At 51.5% G+C, this 18,676-nt stretch overlaps 1 protein-coding gene across 1 annotated transcript in view; it reads left to right on the top strand.

Annotated features, from left to right (window-relative positions):
* UNC13A (unc-13 homolog A) overlaps positions 1-18,676 on the top strand; it is a 63,036-nt gene that overhangs the window by 1,288 nt on the left and 43,072 nt on the right. The window contains exons 2-8 of the mRNA XM_027086040.1: positions 8,015-8,044; positions 8,641-8,740; positions 10,612-10,729; positions 12,381-12,504; positions 13,182-13,255; positions 14,126-14,180; positions 16,062-16,097. Coding sequence (XP_026941841.1) covers positions 8,015-8,044; positions 8,641-8,740; positions 10,612-10,729; positions 12,381-12,504; positions 13,182-13,255; positions 14,126-14,180; positions 16,062-16,097 — 537 coding nt within the window. The remainder of the gene's footprint in view (positions 1-8,014; positions 8,045-8,640; positions 8,741-10,611; positions 10,730-12,380; positions 12,505-13,181; positions 13,256-14,125; positions 14,181-16,061; positions 16,098-18,676) is intronic.

The following is an 18,676-nucleotide window of genomic DNA, read 5'->3' as shown; positions in this document are numbered from 1 at the left end:
GTGTGTGTGTGTGTGTGTGTGTGTGTGTGTGTGTGTGTGTGTGTGTGAAAGAGAGAGAAAAATTGGGAGAGAGAGAGAGAGAGATATGAACCCCAGCCTCCTCCTGGATCCGGGTGGGCAGGCCCAGGAGCCGGGAACCTCCCCCACTGCCCCTCCCCCTCCCCCCTCCTCCTGTGCCTCTCCATTCACAAACCCAGCCCCGCCCGCCCGCTCCCCGCCGCGGTGGCTTCCCGTGTGCTGCTCGCGCGGGGCTGGGCCGGCGTGGACGCGCGTGTTCTTAAAGGGACAGGGGCCTCCTTTCCTTGAGCTCGTTCCCAACGGTCGGGGCTGATGGTGGGAGAATGGCCAGTAAGATCAAAAGTCAACTCATTCAGCCCCTAGCCTAGGGAATTAGGGGAGTCAGGAGGTGGAGTGGACCCCCATGAAGCCCTCACAGACTAGGCCCAAGGGTAGGGGGAAGTGAACGTCCAACCCCCCTCCTGGCCCCTCCCCATTCTCTGAGCTGCCTAACACTTGGGAGGGGATAGCACTGGAGGAGGGGGCATGTGGGCTGCTGGCTGACTCCTCCAAGCTTGCTCTCCTCTGCTCCTCACCCCCGTCTTCGGAGCTGGGCTTTTCTAGAATCTCACCCTTAACTCTGATGCACACTGGAGTCTTGGCTGCAGGGGTGGTGTGAAGCGGAGGCAGTAAGTGGGGTGAGGCTTCCTAAATCGGAGGCCTAGGGGAAGAAGAGTGTGGGATGATTTTGTGGAACTTCTAGAGAAGGAGTCACCAGCTGAGTAGAGGGGTGTCGCTGGGAAGAGCAAGACTTGGGATGAGGTGGGAGGTAGAGCCCTGAGGTGTAAAGGGAGCAGTGGATGCTGGGAGAGGCTGGGTGCAGGGAGATGGGGAGAAGTGGGGAGAGGGAAATGCTGAGAAGTGTGGGGGAGATGCCCAGAGTGGGAGGCCTTGAGGGCTGAGGGGGAAAGAAGAGGGAGCAAGGCAACTAGGCTGAGAGGGCTTTTCTTGGATCTGAGTTTATCCTTAGAGTTGAGGAAATACCTGCTCCCGAGCCAGGGACGCACCCATGATTGCCCACATCTGCATACACTTGGACTGGTACGTTCAAACCCAGACTTGCTTTGTGTGGACAGAAATGCTCAGAATTCACCAAGTCTCTATGAAGACCACTTGCCTCTGACTGCACATTCACGGACACATGTACAGGTTCACATGCCCATGTGAACACACACACATACATATATACTGGACACAGTCACCCTGCGCCATAGACATTGTCCCCACATTACAGGCATGTGTGTCTGCACACATGCACACACACGGATATGTGTGATTAATGTTCACAATAGCCATGTCGCCTAAAGATCTACCCATGCCTTACCCCTCAGGCATGTGTGTGTGTGTATGTATATGTATATATATATATATATATATATATATATATATATATACCTGTTAGGGCCCTGAATCCCAAGAAACACATGTATACACACGATCAAATGCCAAGGCCATATATGTACACACATGATGACACTTGCCTGGACACTCAAAGCAATCACTTTGAATAGGTGAGTAATGTTGCACACATGAGTGTGTACATGTATGCAAGTAAACAAAAATACACAGGCTATACAACTGCATATCACACACCCCAACATGTGTCTCTACCTAACATATCACTCAAAAACCTGCACGTACCTAAACTCACACAAACAGCATGTCCCACATACAGTCACACCCCACTCCCCAGCACATACGTGCAGACCCTCACCTGCACTCAGATGGTGCACATGAGTACATGTCCCTCTACACATGCACACATACACCCATATACACTCACTTGCCTGCACTGGTAACACGAGCAAATACACATTCAAGAACACACAAATGTAAGTTCTTGTGTGCATGTCCTGCACTAACACATGGGAGACCACCCTGTACAGACCTTGCCTCTGCCCCCTCTCATCTCTTTATCTATGTGGAGCCCCATTGCCCCCCCCCCACCTTAATCCACTTGCTAAGTCTTGGCAAAGTTCTGAGGCTGCTAACAGCAAGTACCACCTTGTTCCTTTGTGAATTCATTCATATATTTACTCAGCAAGCATTGAGCACCCACTATATGTCAGGCACTGTTCCTGGCTCTGGGGACCAAGCCTTACTCCTGGCATCATGCTGGTGGGGTCAGAGTGGGAGAGATGGGGAAAGGCTGCGGGAGATGGAGAGGAGCGTTTCTATGGCTCTTTTCCTCTGGGAAGCCTACCCTGTTCCCATCATCACCATTTGCCTGAGTCTCAGAAGTTGAAGGGGAACTGAGCAGAAGGGAGACCATGCTCTAGGTGGAGGGCACAGCAAGCCCAAAAGTGTGGTGGCAGGGATTTGGTTCTAGACTTTCCTACGTGCATCATGACATTTTGCCAGGCCACTCAATGTTTAAAATGTTCCATAAATATTTGATGACTGAATATTGCATATAAATTAGCAAATGCGTTTGAGAGTGAGTTTACTGCACAACTAATAATAATATCTACAACAAGCCCCATCTATCCAGCATTCTATAGGCACACTGTTGAGGACTATTATGTCCATTGCCCTCTTTAATCCTCAGAGCAACTCGTTTTAGAGATGAGGAAAACCGAGGCTCTGGGAGGTTCAACAACTCGCCTGGTGCCACAGAGCCAGAGGTGTAGCTGCCTGACTCCACAGCCTACTGGGAGTGAAAAGTGAAAGTCGAACCTCCCCTCAGCCCCCAGAACCTGGAGACCCTACCACGGGGTGAGAATCTGTCCTGAGATCCCCTTTTTTCTTCATCCACTCAGCAAACAGACATATCACGATCTCCCATTCATCATGGCTTTTCCCCTGCCCCTCTCCCAGGAAGACTTCACAAATCCCTCTGTCTCTTACTGTTTCTGATACCACACAGCCAGGGGGGTCTGCATCTGATCTTTGCTCTCAGCAACCTCATAGGATGCCTCCGGTGTTGGCTCTGATTCACCTTCAGGGCTGCAATCTTAGCCTCCATATCTTGCACCTCACTTGCCTCCCACACACAATGAGCTTTCTCTGTGAGGTGTGAACCAGGACATCCTGAGTCCAGGAGGTCTGGGTTTGAATCCCTAAATCCACCACGTCCGGAAAAGTCCCATATCTTCTTCCTTCCTCAGTCTGTCCATCTGTAAAATGGGCACACTAATAGTGCCCACTGCCTAGGTTTTCTGGAACTCTCCAGTCATATGAGGCACGCAGAGAACTTGGCATGATGCCTGGCTTGTGGAAAGGGTCAATAAGTGTGAGCCAAAGACAGGAGAAATCTGTGATGGTGTTTTTATTAGTGGGGACTAAAAGCTTTCTGGAAAGAGGTGCGTGAGTGTAGGACATTTCCTGAGAGCTCACTGCGTTCTCAGGCCTGAGGAGGGCTCAGTAATACATAGGGCGCAAAAGAGGTGCCAACTCTTTGGAGGTACGTGGGCAGGGATGAAAAGTTCAGCACCGTGGACAGTTCAGGGAGGACACGCTGAGTTCAGCACAGTGGACAGCGCCCACTCCGCGGGACCCCGTCTTCGCGTAGGGCTGCTGGAGGGGGCAATGACGTCATTCCTTCAGTGAACACTATTTAATGGGCAACTACTATGTGCCAGGCCTAGTTCTAAGTGGTACCTGGTAAACAACACAGACAGAATATCTGTCAAGTTTCTTGGTGTGTTTTTTACATCTAAGGCTTCAGTCTGGCCCTGGCTTATTTCTGTCCATGGAGGATGAGAGTCCTCATTTATTCTCTCCCAGATGCAAAGCCAGAGAGACCAATATCCTTACCCCAAAGCCCTTGTCTGCTATCGACATCACATATTAAATACCAAACATCCTAGAATCTATTTCTGAATTCTCTATTCTTTCCTTCCACCACTTGTAGTGTCTTCTGACACCTGATAAGCATGTCCTGTGGGTGGGCTTTCAGCCGCTTCCCCTGATGGCTGGAGTTCTCTATTCCCCCACTCCCACTCCCAGGACTGGCAGGTTATGGACCAGATGCCCCAAGGACTGGAGTCTACCTCAGTTAGTATCCAGGGTCGTCCAGGCCAGGAGCACATTTCGAACTCAACCAAATAATAAAAATAGTAATGATACCAGTAACGGTAATGATAATCATAGTAGTAATAACAGTATAATAATGCTGATGTTAATAATAATGAAGAAGAAAGGGGAGAGGGAGGAAGAGGAAGGAAGAAGAAGGGAAGAGAAAGGGGAGAAGAAAGTGAGACCAACTAGGCTTGCCTTGCCCCATTTCCCAGATGCAGAAACTGAAGCCCAGAGCCTGGCAGCGCCAATGAGCCCCTGCTCTCACTTCCACCCATTCTGCCCTGGGCCACAACTGCCTGTACGACCACATTAATCAGCCAGCGCTGATGGGGGCGGGGGGTGGGCGGGGACCGGGGAGGCCGCGCAGTCTGCTGACCTGGCGTGACGCGGTATCTCCTGCCCGCCCGTCAGTGGGCACCTCCCCCACTCAGCACTCCCCGCGGTCGCGTCGCTCACGCCCTCCGCGCCCACGTTATAAATAGCTTCGTGCTTGTGACCAGGAGCTCGCGAAGGAGGGGCGGCGCTTCCGCCCTGGTGACCCCGATACCGCAGGCAAGAGGAAGGCAGCGGGGCGGAGATGTGATGACGATGACGGCGGTGAAGGCGACAATGACTCGGGTTCCTCTTGCTGACGGGGAAGAGAGAGGCAGAGAGAGACTCGGCTCTTTCTCTGAGCCCCATCCGCCCCCCACCCCGAGCCCCTACCTCCAAGCCCTCTTATCCCCTGAGCCCCTTCCCTGAGGCCACCCACCCTTCCTGAGTCCCCTCCCCCGTCATGAGCCTCCTCCAAGCTCTCCGAGGCCCCTTCCCTTAGTCCCCTACCACCCTCCTCCTTATCGCTCACCCTATTCCCCGCCATGAGCTTCCTACTCTGAGGCTCCTTCCCTGACTCCCCATTCTTCTCTGAGCCCCGTCTCCCACCCTGAGTCTGCCCCTCCCCGCTCTGAGTCCCCAGTGATGAACATATATTGATGTCCTCACCCTGAACTCTCTGAAGGGGCCCGGGGGCTCACTCTTAGAGCTAGAGCTCTCCGGCAATCTTCCACTGCTTGTGGACCCCAACTGAGCCCATTACCCTCTGGCCCAGAGAGACTTAGGGAGGAGGAAAGGGGGAGAGATAAGGGACTGGGAACAAGAAAGACAGAGGCAGAGGGAGGAAGGGAAGAAGAGAGACAGAAAGACATGACAAGGGGATGACAGGGGTGGAGAGAAACAGAATCAGAAGGAAGGACACAGCGAGAGACCTCCTCCCTAGAGGAGAGGATGGACGACAGACCTTGGACAACTGGCTTCCCCTCTGAGCTCTGCCCCTGGTCTGTAAAAAAGGGACACAGAAAGGGAGTTGCAGAGTGGGGCCCAGGTTCGGTCATACCCCAGTGAGTCCCTCAGATCTCCCAGGGCCTGGCACCTACCTCCCCTCTGGTTCCCACCCCCAGCTTTTCTCTCCCAATCCTGCCTCTCCTCTCTGCAACATCTTCCCTGCCTGCCCTCCCTAGTGAAAATCTGTGTGTCTCTCTGTGTCTCTGACTATCATGTCTTATCTCCCCTCACTTCTTCCTCCCTCCTTTTCCTTTCTCTCCTCATGTTGGTCCCTCCATGTATGTGCCTTTCTGAGCCTCTCTGTCTCTCCCATCATTCTCCCTCCCCGCCCTCCCCCTGCACCCTCCTCCCCCTTCACAGAGTCATCAGGTTTGCAAGCTGGGGGTCCCCCAGGAGGGAGGCCTGGAGCTACTGCTGGACACAGTCCTAAGTGCCCATGAGCCTCACTCAGTCCCAGAGATGAGGGGCTGGGTGGCTGAGCTCTCTGTGGCCTGGGTGGGGCTGAGACTATGAGAGGGGGCATGTGGGACAGGGGTAGGGACCCTCTCCCGCAAGAGAGGGACTTTTGCACGTGCAGTCACGTGCCTTGAGCGGGAAGGTGGGGAAGACAGGACTCGATGACTGATTTTGGATGTGGGGGAAAGAGAGAGAGACAGAGATGGAAGCCCAGAGAGGGGGGTTCACTTGCCCAGGGTCACACAGCACCATAATCTGAACCCAGCTCCACCTGACTCCATGCTGAACAAGGGCTCACCTTTCCCGATGACCAGTCAAGGGCTCTATCTGCATTCTACCTCCCAAACCCAAACCCAGGTATGGCGGGCATAGTGCCCAACCCATTTGCATTTAAAATCTGGGTCTTGGGGTGGTGGTGGTGTTGGCATAGGAAGGCACTCACTCTCTCTTCTGCTCTGCAACTCTGGGGAGCTCACTCAGTGCTTCTGGGCATCAATCCCCACCCCCAACCTCATCCTCCCCACAGTCTGTCTGCAACAGGAAAAAATAGTATTTACTGACAAGTGTTTAGAAGCACTCTACTTCCCCCACCCTTGATGAGAATTCTCTCTTCACTGGCTCCATTCAGGTGCTTTTTTGAGGAAGAAATTCAAGTGGTGAGGACAGAGAAATGAACCCCATATGGGAGGCTGGATCCCAGATAGGAGGCTGTGGCACTTGCCCAGAAAAAGGCTGAACTGGACTCTCAAAAAAAAAGAAGAAAGAATAGAAACACAATTCTGATTCTAGGAATTTATCCTTCAACTTACTTGCACACCCTCTTTAAGACATACTGAGAAAAAGAAAGGTTCTGCAGAGGGTGTAGAATGCTACCATTTGTGTAGGAAATAAAATAATGCACATGTGCACATGATTGCCGATGCATCTCTAGTACCACAAGGAATTGGTACTGTTGATTGCATCCAGGAGGGAGAGTGAGAGCTGGAGTAAAAAAAGCCTTATCTTCATTGTATGATCTTTCCGTTGCTCTGGATTTTGTAAAATGTGGGTGTATTGCCTACTCAAACAAAAATATTCATTTGAAAATGTTAAAGGGAGAAGAAATATAGAAATCGAGAGGTCTCAGTTTGGGAGCAGGTTTCAGGTGGGAGTAGAGAGTAATGGTAGAGAAATGCATTGGGGGCAGATGCAGAGTTTGAGAGGTAATGAAAGGGAAAGTTTAATGTCCTGTGAGAAAATCTAGTAAAGAGTGGAATTGCTTTGAATCACTTGGGGTTGGGGGGTTATGTGAAATACGAAGAGACTGGACCACGTGGAACCCTGAGGTATATTTGGGTTGCACCTTTCACGGGCAGGTTGGGCTGGACAAGCTCTAGCAACCTACTGGCCAGGACTGGGATATCTCTATGTGCACTATGGAGTCAGCTCTCTGGGTTGTTTTTTCCCACCTTGCCCAGTCCCCTTTGAATATGAGACTCTAAACCCTGGAAGCATTCAGGAGGACAGGCTGAGCTGGACAATTCGTGGAGAAGTCTCACTGGTCTAACAAGGGGATGGGAATCATTGGCTGTTGTTTTCTCCTTTCTCCCCTACCTCCTCCTTCCCAACTCCCCTCCTCCTTCTGAAGCAATCCTGGAGGACTTCCTGTAAGAAGCCTCTCCTGCCACCTGCCCAGCTTCTTCTTTTGAATCTTGTTCAATTTTGGTCAAGTCACAACTGGAGGGAGGGAGCTATAGGGGAGCTTGATGGGGAGGAGGGTGGGACATGGACTGCTCCCAAGGTCCAAACATCCTTCCACCCCAGGTCTGCCTATGCTTATCTGTCTGATGGCTTCTCTCTCTCTCCCTCTCATCCCTGCCTCCCTCCTCTCCCTATTTCTCTTCCTCTAATTGTCTTTGCCTCTGTCTCTGATTTTGCCTCTGTCTTTATCTTGGTTTTTTTTGTGGTTGTTATTTTGTTTTGTTTTGTTTTTTAAATCTGTTCGGTCTCTTTATTGGCCTCTTTTGCTCTCTACTTTTTGCCTCTCTTCTCTCTGTCTCTTTCTTTCTGTATCTCTCTCCTCTCTCATTATGTCTCTCTTTTCATGTGTCTCTCTGTGTCTCTTTCTCTCCTCCCCAACTCTCTCCCCGTCTCCCTTCCCTCTCTCTGTCTCTCTCCACAGTCAAAAAAGCCAAGTTTGATGGTGCCCAAGGTAAGTAGCCTCTACTCCTGTCCTCTCCTGTGTTATCTGTCTGTCTGTCGGTCTCTTGGAGAGACGGGAGAGGGTGTCTGAGCCAGGGACGGGGAACTTGGGCTCTTTGTCTGCTGAGCATCACAGAGCGTGTCAGACTTGCTCTAGGGTCCCAGCAGTCTTCCCAGCCATCCCCTGAAGACTCCAGTGGGAGTGGGGCTCACCCTGAGCCAATGGTGCTTCCCAGGATCCTAAGAGATAGGGTGGGGACACTTACATTAGGCTGCAGGTGAGAAAAGTGAGGTTCAGAGAGGCAAAGGAAGTTTCCTATGTCCAAGGACATTAGACGAAGTCATTTCTAAGCATCAGGATCAGTTATCCCAAAACTCCACATCTCCCTGCACCAAGGCCCCTCCCTAGTGCTCTGAGGGGCTGGGGGTGGGGCTCTGGGGACTGGTCTGGGAGTGGAGGCACAGAAGCACCTCAGGGTGTTGGACCGGGGGTGGGCCCAAGAACTCACAGCCCCTGAGGAATCATAGGGGTGTTATTGAGAGCTTGGGAAGGGGTATGGGGGAGTCCCTGAGCCCTTGCACTGACCTCTTCTCTCACCGCCACAGAGAAATTCAATACATATGTGACCCTGAAGGTGCAGAATGTCAAGAGCACGACCATTGCCGTACGGGGCAGCCAGCCCAGCTGGGAGCAGGATTTCATGTTGTGAGTCTGCAGCGACTGGACCTGAATGGCCACGCCCCCTGGCACAGCCAGGCACTTTGCTGGTCCTGCAGGGCACAGCCGGACACCCGGGTGTCGTCTGGGACTCCCTTCGCTCTGCCTTCAGCCTTGCGTCCAGCCATCAGCTTTGCCTCCAAAGCACTTCCCGAATCCAATCGCTTCCCTTTATCTCCGAGGCCACCAGCCAAGTCCTCTCTGCCCGCCAGCCTCCACCCTGGCCTCCTGCTGCCATCCACCTCCTGCAATCTGTTCTCTAGGCAGCAAGGAGGATATTTTTAAAATTGCAAATCACATCCGGTCACTCTCCAAACTTGTCTGGGGCTTGTGGCTCATCAACCTGAGAGCAAAACCCATATCCGTCCCTACAGCCCCCCAAGGCCCGGCCCCTGGGACCTCACACCAGTATCTTGCTTCATCTCTCCTGTCTCACCTGCCCCAGATACACCCACCTCTGCACTGTTCCTCCAACATGTCCAGCTTGTTCCTGCTCCAGGACCTTTGCTCTTGTTCTTCTTTCCCCCTCTCTCCCCAACCCAGCTGACTCCCTCTGTCCTTTGGGTCTCAGCTGTGTCACCTCCTCAGGGAAGTCTTCCCTGACCACCACCCTCAAGCTGCAATTGAACAGTAATTTCAGGCCTTGTCACCAATTGTTATTCTATTTATTTGTGTGATTTTTGACACCTTTCTGGCCCCTTCCCCTGGACTTTGAGCTCCACGTGAGTAAGGCCCTATTGGTCTCTGTCCCCACTGTGATCTCCATGCCAAGCACAGAGCCTGGCACACAATAGGTGCTCGATAAATATTTGTCTAATAGCTGAATGAATTCATGACCTGGACGCTCCCCTCAACCTGGAGCTACTCAGGGACTCCTATTACATCCCACCTACTCTGATGATGGCCAACATGTGCCATGCCTTCTTCTAAGGCTTTGATTAAATCAGTTTTGCTTATAACCCTGGGAGGGAGGGTGCTAACATAATCCTCATTTTACAGATGAGGAAACAGAGGACCAGAGGGACAAAGCCACCTGCTCAGTGTCATACAGCCTGTACATAGCAGAGCTGGGATTTGGACCCAGGCAGCCCTCAACCCCTGAGCAGAGCCTGGCTGGGGACTGTCACTAGTGGAGGCCATGAGGGAATCCAGAACTGGGATTCTGGAGCAGAGGAGCACTTGGGGAAGGAAGAAAGGAGCTGGCTCTACAATTCTAGGAAAATGTGAAGGGGGCAGGACAGAGTGGTCCCCAACTCCCCCTAAAGCCAGTTACTGAATGACCAGGTCACGGTCAACAGATATATTCAAGAACATTCCTTAAGATAAACCTTTGGTAAATTGGTAGATTCAGTGACTTGGACATTCACCAAGGTTTACTACCAAATCTGCATATTTCCAGGATGGAGTCTGCAGGGAAAGTGCTTAGAGGTGTAATCATTGATATGCTCAAGGGTGTCCTCATATGATTGGTTAGAGATGACACTGGGAAGGATGGAGGCAACACAAATGCCCTTATCTTGGGGTCATAGGGAGCCATGGAGGGCATTTGAGCCTCTTCCTCACTTAACCAGCATTCTCAGGGTCTGAGGGCTAGAGGAAGGGCCAGGTGATTTGGGGTTACAGGAGACATGCGACACCTGTCCCCATTCCTTCTTTCTCAGCTTGGAATCCTGGTTCTGCTGTGATACCCTGAACATGTAACTTAGTCCTTTGGCCTCAGTTTCCCCTCTGTAAAACAAGAACTGCTGTGTTACCTTCCTGACTAGGACTCACCCAGGCCTGGGTTTGAATTCTTGTTGGTCATGTGTCCAAAGGCGAGTGAACTGACTTTTCTGAGTCTTCATTACCTCTCTCCACAGCGAAATTAACCGCCTGGATTTGGGGCTGACGGTGGAGGTATGGAACAAGGGTCTCATCTGGGACACAATGGTGGGCACTGTGTGGATCCCTCTGCGGACCATCCGCCAGTCCAACGAAGTGAGTGGTGGGATGAGGGTTGGATAAGAGTGCCTGGGAGGGGCCCAGAGGCCAGTGGTCTAAACAAGATGGACATCTATCTCCATCCCCTGACAATGTTCATGTAGACATCCAGGGCTGCAGTGGCAGCTCCAGTCGACAGGGTTTAAACTCCTTCCATCTTGTCGCTCTGCCTTTCTCCTCATGTGGCTTCCACCTCATGGCCCAAGATGGCTGCTCAAGCATTACCATTACATCTGCATTCCAGTCAGGGGAGGGAAATGTAACAAGGGAAGGGGTTTGCACTCTTAATTAAGGGCCCAAACTGGAAGCTGGCTTTCATTGGCCAGAACTGTCATGTGGCACCACCTACCTGCAAGGGAGTCTGGAAAATGCAGTCTTAAGCTGCATAGCCCTGGGTCCAGCTAGAAATGCATCCCTATGGAAGAAAGGAGAAGGGATATTGCAAGCAACTAGCACTTTGTGCCCAGATGGGCATCAGGGAGTTTACGCCAGTCCCAAAGAAAATAACCTTGGTCTCCTCTCTAATCTCCTGGCCTTAAATTTCACCCTCTCCACTTGGCACCTAAGATCCAATCCTGCCCTCCCTGCCCATCACCCTTGGGAGGCCTTCCAGACGGCACCAACCCACTTTGCCAGTCTTATTTCCCCCACACCTCAACCTACACTCCTCACAGGGCCCAGCGATAGCTTCTGAACTTTCACATATGCTGTTCCCTGGGTTTCAAGTGTCCTCCTTTCCATCACCCTTAAGCCCAGCTCCCATGCCCTCTCCTCCAGGAAGCCCTCCCTAATTTCCTCCTGGATTCCTCACATCCCCTCCCTCCTTCTGGCCTGGCCCTGACTTCATGGTGTTGCGGGTGTCTGTGTCAGGCTCTATCTCCTGTGACTGTGGGCTTCTCAGGCATTGCCCAATGTGGACCAAGCTTAGAGCAGGCACCAGGTAGGGCTTATTTTTTAATGAATAAATGGAGATGGAGGAAAGAGGCGCAATAGTCCAGGCGAGTCCAAAAGGAAGGCTTGTGGGTGACCCAAAATTTCCTCAGTGACCCTCCAAGTGTGAGGAAGGCCTAGTCACCTGGGACAACCATGACCTATGCAAGGGACCCTGGACTACTCCCCCATCACTGCCAGCCTTTCCCTGGGGCTGCAGAAGCAATATTCTGCAGAGCATCATTCTCATTTCAGAGATGAAGAAACTGAGGTTCAGAGTGGACCCCAGCTGCTCAAGGGCTCATTTCCCTGAACCAAGGGGGACTGGTTCATTCACTCAGCGGGTATCCTCCCTGAATGGTGGGAGGATCATGCCTTTTATCTGAAGTCGGGGCCCCATAACCCCTCGTTAGGGATGAGGAGTGCTGTGCAAGGCTGGGACCGCCCCTACCTGACCCTACAGGTCTCTCTCTCTGGGTCCTTGCTTCTGGGTTCTCTGGACCCACCATGTTGCCCTGGATTGAGACCTTCCTTCTCTGAGTCTTGGTTTCCTCATCTAAAGTGGGGACATGGCCCTTGCTCTCGGGATAAGCGTAAGATGGGGTGAGGGAGACATTTCATTTGAGAATAGGGAGCCTGTTGGTCAGTGTGCAGCAGATACGTTACCCGCCACACCTCCCCCAGAACCCTAACCCCTGTTACCCAACCCACACCCCAGGAGGGCCCCGGAGAGTGGCTGACCCTGGACTCTCAGGTCATCATGGCGGACAGTGAGATCTGCGGCACTAAGGACCCCACCTTCCACCGCATCCTCCTTGACACCCGCTTTGAACTGCCCTTAGGTGAGTGTGGCGGGGGCTTGGGAGGGGTGGGACCCTCACCCCGCCCCAGGAGAATGGTCAGGTCTAGCTGGGTCCAGACAACACTTTATTCTGAGGATGAGGTTCCCCCTCCCAAGAGGAGAGTCTCCTGGGCTACAGCAAGTCAGCAGAGATGTACGCCTGCCGCACGCGGAGTACAGTCCAGCTCCTGCAGGCCACCAGTGAGCTGCAAGTGCTTTTCAACCGACGGGGCTCAGGTCTGAGCTGTCTTAGCTGGTCCTTGGTGAGGTCTTAAGCTGCAGAGGTGAGCTGGATGTGGAGAAGACACAGACAAAGGCAGAAAGACAGAGACAGAGAAATGGAGAGAGAGAGACATGTAGAGATCAACAAAGGCAGAGACACAGAGAGGCCTCTTTACCTTTCCTGGAAGCAGCTCAGTTCTCCCACATCATCCTTCCAAGAACCCATGATGTCCCCGTCCTGGTAATGCTAGGATGCAGCTCCTCTCCCATCCGCCACCCATTCCCAAGGCAGTTCTGGGTGTGTGATGGAGGGGGTGTTGTCGGGGGTGCCACCCCCTCCTCCCTTCCTCTCCCCCACCCACTGGAGACCAGCCCCATAGGCCTGCAGCATGCACTGGCTGGAGGCTGAGGGGCAGAGAGGGGCTTCCAGGCTCACGGCCAGGTCTCTGCTTCCAGACATCCCTGAGGAGGAGGCACGCTACTGGGCCAAGAAGCTGGAGCAGCTGAATGCCATGCGGGACCAGGATGAGGTGAGCGTTGGCATGGGGGCTCTTTTCTTCCTCTCTCTCTCTCTCCCTCTCTCTCCGTGTCTCCCCCTGTCCTCCATTCTCTGTCTCTGTTTCTCTTTCCACTTGTCTTTCCCTGTGTCTGTGTCTCTAACTCTTTGTAACCTGACTAAATCACTGACCCATGTGGTCCAGTCTCGAACCAATGATGGCATCAAGGAACATACGGTCCACCAATGACACGACAATTTCAATCGAGTCAAGTTGTGTATTTACCAAATACCATCAAGGAGATATAGAGGCCCTGTAACAGTTCTTACACCCCCTTTCTGCCCCTCACCCCTCAACTCCTTGAGTCACACTTTCAGGCTTTCTTAAAAGTTCTCCTCCCCCACTCCCAGCCCTAGCCTCTGTACCTCTGTTCTTCCATGCCATCCCCCTTCTTCTACACTCTATATTTTCACAGTTCAAAGACCCAGTGTGGCCCTGAAGACAATCTTCAGAAGGTGAGGGCAGGGAAGAAATAGCAGGCAAGGCTACAACACCCTTTAGTGGGAGGTGGAGGGCAAAGGGGCAACACTTACATGTTAGCAATTTTTGTCCAACCTGAGTTCTCATCACCTTTCTTCAGCTCCCTGTGTCAGTATTTCCTCTCTCTTTCCTCTGTTTCTTTCCCTCATCTGTGTCTCTTTTTCTTTATCTGTTTCTCATGGTCTGTGTTTATGTCTCTCTCTCCCTCTTTCTTTCTCTGTGGACGTCTGTATACTTCTCCTCCAGAGGGAGAGGATTTAGGAGGCGGGGGAAGTCAGGATAGAACAGAACAGAGGACCATCTTGATCCCCTGGCTTCTGGCATCCCCCTGAGACACACCCTCTCTCCTTCCCTCCCCCTCAGTATTCATTCCAGGATGAACAAGACAAGCCTCTTCCTGTCCCCAGCAGCCAGTGTTGTAAGTACTTCTCAATTCCTTCCCGGGCTTCAACTGAAGCCCTCATCCATCCTCTACCCCATGACTGTCCTGTGTAATGAATGGGTCACTCGTCTCCAGAGATATGAGTCCTAAGAACATACAGTATCCCCTCACAGTGTAGTGGAAAGAAAAAGGGATCTGGGACTTGGGTTTGAGTCCTGCCTTACTACGTGGCCACAGGCATGTCCCGATCCCTCTCTGATCCTCAGAGCCCCTCTCTTTGAAACAGGGGCACCTGACAGCCCCTGCATTCTGATGGTTTTTGGAAGGACCCAGAACATCTGGAGGCTTGAAAAACACTTTGCAGACTCTTCAATTCCGTTCATTAGATCCCGGATGAGGACTTATAACTCATTCATCAAACTTCCATGAGGCCAACACAGACCCCCAAGCAGCCCACACTCAGATGGTGCAGACAGACAGTCCTGCCAACACATGTATAATAGGCACACATTTATTTAGATAAAGAAGCCGAGGCCCAAGGGGAGAAGGGACTTGCCAAGGTCACACACCTGGCAGGAGGCAGAGCCAGGGTTTGAAGCCAGGTCGGAGGGACTACAAGTTTGCCTCTCTTTCCGGTGTGCTACATCTATTCATTATGATGAAGATCACCATGTTTCTCCATATATTGTCCCTCCATCAAGGCAGAAATTTTCAAGAGTGTCTCTCCTCCCGTGGACACTGAGATGCCCCCAGACCGGGTCTCCACGGGTCTAGATGACTTTCTCCTAAAAGTGCCCTCCAAGTCGTCTGAAGTGAGGAGGAAGTGAAAATCATACAGTCTCAGGACAAAACCCCCACCCATGACACTTGGTCCCTACCCCACACTTCAACCTCTTTCTCCTTTTCCATCTGCTTCCGCATCCTCCTTTCCCCTCCTCTCACAGTCTCCCCTGTATCCGTCGTCCACCTCCCCCCACCCCCATATGCCCAGGATATGTGATGATGGAGCCTGGTGGAGGGAGGGGCTGAGGGACTGCAGTTGGGAGACCTCATTCCTAACTTGGGGTGTGATATGGAGAAAGTCCCTTATCTTCCCTGCCTGGGGAGGGGTCATCACTGCCCTGAAGAAATTACAAACCCCCTCTCTGGTGAATGGGGTCATTGAAGGATTGTGGTGGGGGCAGAGACAGGCACGGCGGGGGCAGGAGCAGATGACAAACAGCACCTGGGCAGGTGACCTGAAGCAAGAGGTGGGTTCAATTTGAGAATGGAGACCTACCACCCAGCGTTTACCTCCAAGTTCTCTTGGGACTGTCTTACCACCCCCATTTCACGAAGGAGGCAGCCAAGTGTCAGAGGAGTCAGAATTCTGGTCAAAGTGGTTTTTCTGAGATGCCAGATGCTGGGGATGAGGCGATGAAGATGTAGTTCTCTCCCTGGTCCTGATGCTCAGGCTGTGTGACTTTAGGCTTTTCACTCTACCTTTCTGAGCCCTCTTCACCTATAAAAGGATAAGAATGATTAAAAATAAAAACCCACCCAACGGGGGTGTTTCAAAGTTAGGATTTCCAGTTCAGTGTTTCTTTCATTATCTGGGGGATGGGGGAGGGAAGGAATGAGGAGTGCTGACCCCAAACTTCAGAGTTGGAAAACCCTGGGTCCAAATGCCCTCTTTGTTACTTCCTGGCTAAGCCTGTGGTCTTGTCAAAAAATGGTGGTATCCTGCCTTCCTCCCAGGGTGGTGAGTGAAGGTATAACAAGTCAGTGGTTAAAGTGATACTCGGGGAAGATACACAGGGCAGAAGGGGATGGGGTCCTGGGCTGGAGGAAGGAGATGGGGAGGATGGGGGAGCCCCCCTCCCCATGCCTCTCCCTCTGCCTTCTCCCTTTTATTATCTCTGCCCCTTCTCTTTGTAGGCAACTGGAATTATTTTGGCTGGGGTGAGCAGCAGAGTAAGTACTCAACTTGATGTTCTGGGAGGCCATGGGGAGGTGGACACCTCGGCGACCCTGAGGCCCCCGCCCCATTGCTCAGGGAAATGGGGAGCCTGTGGCTGGCACATTGGGGCCAGAGGACTGGCAAGACCCCTCTTGTGCCCTCCTGCCCCCTGATCACTAACATCTGTTTGAGGGTCCTGCTCTGTCTGGTGGGGAGTGGGTAACGTGACTCTGGGTGGGAGGATTCAGCTGGGAGGAGTGGGCATATAGACAGGAAACCTGCCTGTCTCCAGCTGGGCACTGTGAGCCCCCCACCCCCTTGCTCCCCTTGTATAACCTTATCTCCTCTCCTGTGATTCCTTCCTCTTTTTATCTCCCCATCTTCCTCCTCTACCTGGAGCCCTCCTCCAGCCCCAATGTCACTCAGAGGCTGGTGGGCAGGGAGGGAAGAGGGTCTCAGACAGAGCAGCTGAGCAGAGACCCCCCAGACAGATATCACTCTGGAGACCTCAGCTCCCAAAGCCCCCCCAACACACACACACTTCTTCCTCCAATTTGCCCCCAGGGGAAAGAGACAAGCTACCTCCCCCCAAAATTGGATGACCATTTTTCTCCTTAAGGAATAGCTCCCTTTTCCCCATGCCGTTTTCAGAGAAATCCAGTCCTTTAGTCTAAGCGTGAATCTATCTCCTAATCTCTACTCCATCAACTGGGGGGCCTTCCACCCCACCCCCATATCCTGATGGACAAGTTGCACCCCACCCTCCCTCCAGGAGCAGGAAAACTGTTTACAAATACAGTTGACCCTTGAACAACATGGGTTTGAACTGTGCGGGTCCACTTACATGTGGATTTCTTCAATAAATACTACTACGGGACTACATGATCCCTGGTTGGTTGAACCCATGGATACAGAATTGTGGATACGGAGGGCCAATTATAAAATCACATATGGGTTTTCGACTGCACGGAGGGTTGGCGTCCCTAACCCTTGCATTGTTCAAGGGTCAACTGTAGTTTGATCCAAAAGAATTTGTCAAAAACAAGTCAATCGGAAGCAAAGTTAGCCAAAATAATCATTTGGCAGACAGCTAGGCTTGATCAAAACCAGTTTGCGGGCTTCCCTGGTGGCGCAGTTGTTGGGAGTCAGCCTGCCGATGCAGGGGACGCGGGTTCGCGCCCTGGTCCGGGAAGATCCCACATGCCGCGGAGCGGCTGGGCCCGTGAGCCATGGCCGCTGAGCCTGCGCGTCCGGAGCCTGTTGCTCCGCAACGGGAGAGGCCACAGCAGTGAGAGGCCCGTGTACCGCAAAAAACAAAACAAAACAAAACAGTTTGCCACAAATAAACAATACAGTAAAAAAAAAAAAAAAAAAGACATTTTGGATTAAAACCAGTTTAGCAAAAGCTGAGAATTGGGTGAAGAAGAGCAAAGACAATTAGGCCCAAAGCAGGCCATTTTGTCAAAACAAACGTGGCTGAAAATGCCTTATCCAGAAGCAGGCGATTTGGTCAAAAACTATTTGGTAAAAAGCAGAGTCTGCGTAAAAGCAGAAAGAATCCAAGAGAAAGCAATCTGCCCCTCAAAAACAGATAATTTGTCAGAGAAAATTAATTTGGTGAACAGGCACAGAGCCTCATGTGATTTGGTTGGAAACATCTCAGTCCGGTCAAGGGCGATACGGTAGGCTATAAACCCCAGTAATTGGGTAGAAAACAACTTGGTCAGAGGGGCAATTTGGTGACATTGACAAATCGTCCCCAGTTTCAGATCCCCCCACTTTAGGCCCTTTATGGCTTCACGGTTTCACCCTGACGCCCACAGATCTAAGTTGCGGAAATTCACAACTGCTTCTGCCCTTGATGCCAGCACTGTCAGCGCGCAGCGCATCAGAAGGTGGCCATATGGCAGGGACAGGATAAAAAGCTTGCAGGTCACAATGGCTCAAGTCAAATGAGAAACTAGGAAACCAGAGCTACTTTGGTAAGGCCGGCTTTGCTGGCTAAAAATGAATTTGAGGTTTTTCTGAAGGTAAAATAGGGAATGAATCAAATAGCTAGCTCTACATGAAGTATGAAATTAATTTTTTAACAGTTTACCACATTAAATTTTTTGACCTATTTTTTTAATATATAGAAATAGACTCTATGAGTGGGAAAAGAATTAGAAATTTAAAATAAAGCAAAAATATTGGGAAAAGAGCAAAAATACTTAAAGGCATAAAAGGTACAAGCCACCCCCTTGGTGTTTAAAATCACCAGTAAATTGATACCATGGCCAAGCATGCCGTGGGCCTCCTAATCGGCTGGTTAATTTAAGGGGCGCTCACTTCTCTTCAGCTCAACTGTTGTTTTCTAAATAAATTCAGTCTTTCCTGTTCCCACAACAATACAACGTCCTTTGAGACTGTTTTCTTTTTACTAAGAAAGAAAATCTGTTTCCCATTTACTAAGGAAAGCAAATCGAACTGAAACATCCTTTAATTCTTATGAAACACTTGGAGTTTGGCAACCCCTCCCTGTTCCATTAGAGCGATAGATTCTGGGCATGTGGTAGTCTTGCCAACCGAAGAATCTGATCTTTTTGAGGAAGAC

This window comes from Aethalodelphis obliquidens, unplaced genomic scaffold (genome assembly GCF_003676395.1).
Source record: "Aethalodelphis obliquidens isolate GAN/ISIS:26980383/991018 unplaced genomic scaffold, ASM367639v1 scaffold53, whole genome shotgun sequence".
Taxonomy (NCBI): domain Eukaryota; kingdom Metazoa; phylum Chordata; class Mammalia; order Artiodactyla; family Delphinidae; genus Aethalodelphis; species Aethalodelphis obliquidens.
This window is presented reverse-complemented; position numbering and strand designations above follow the sequence as displayed.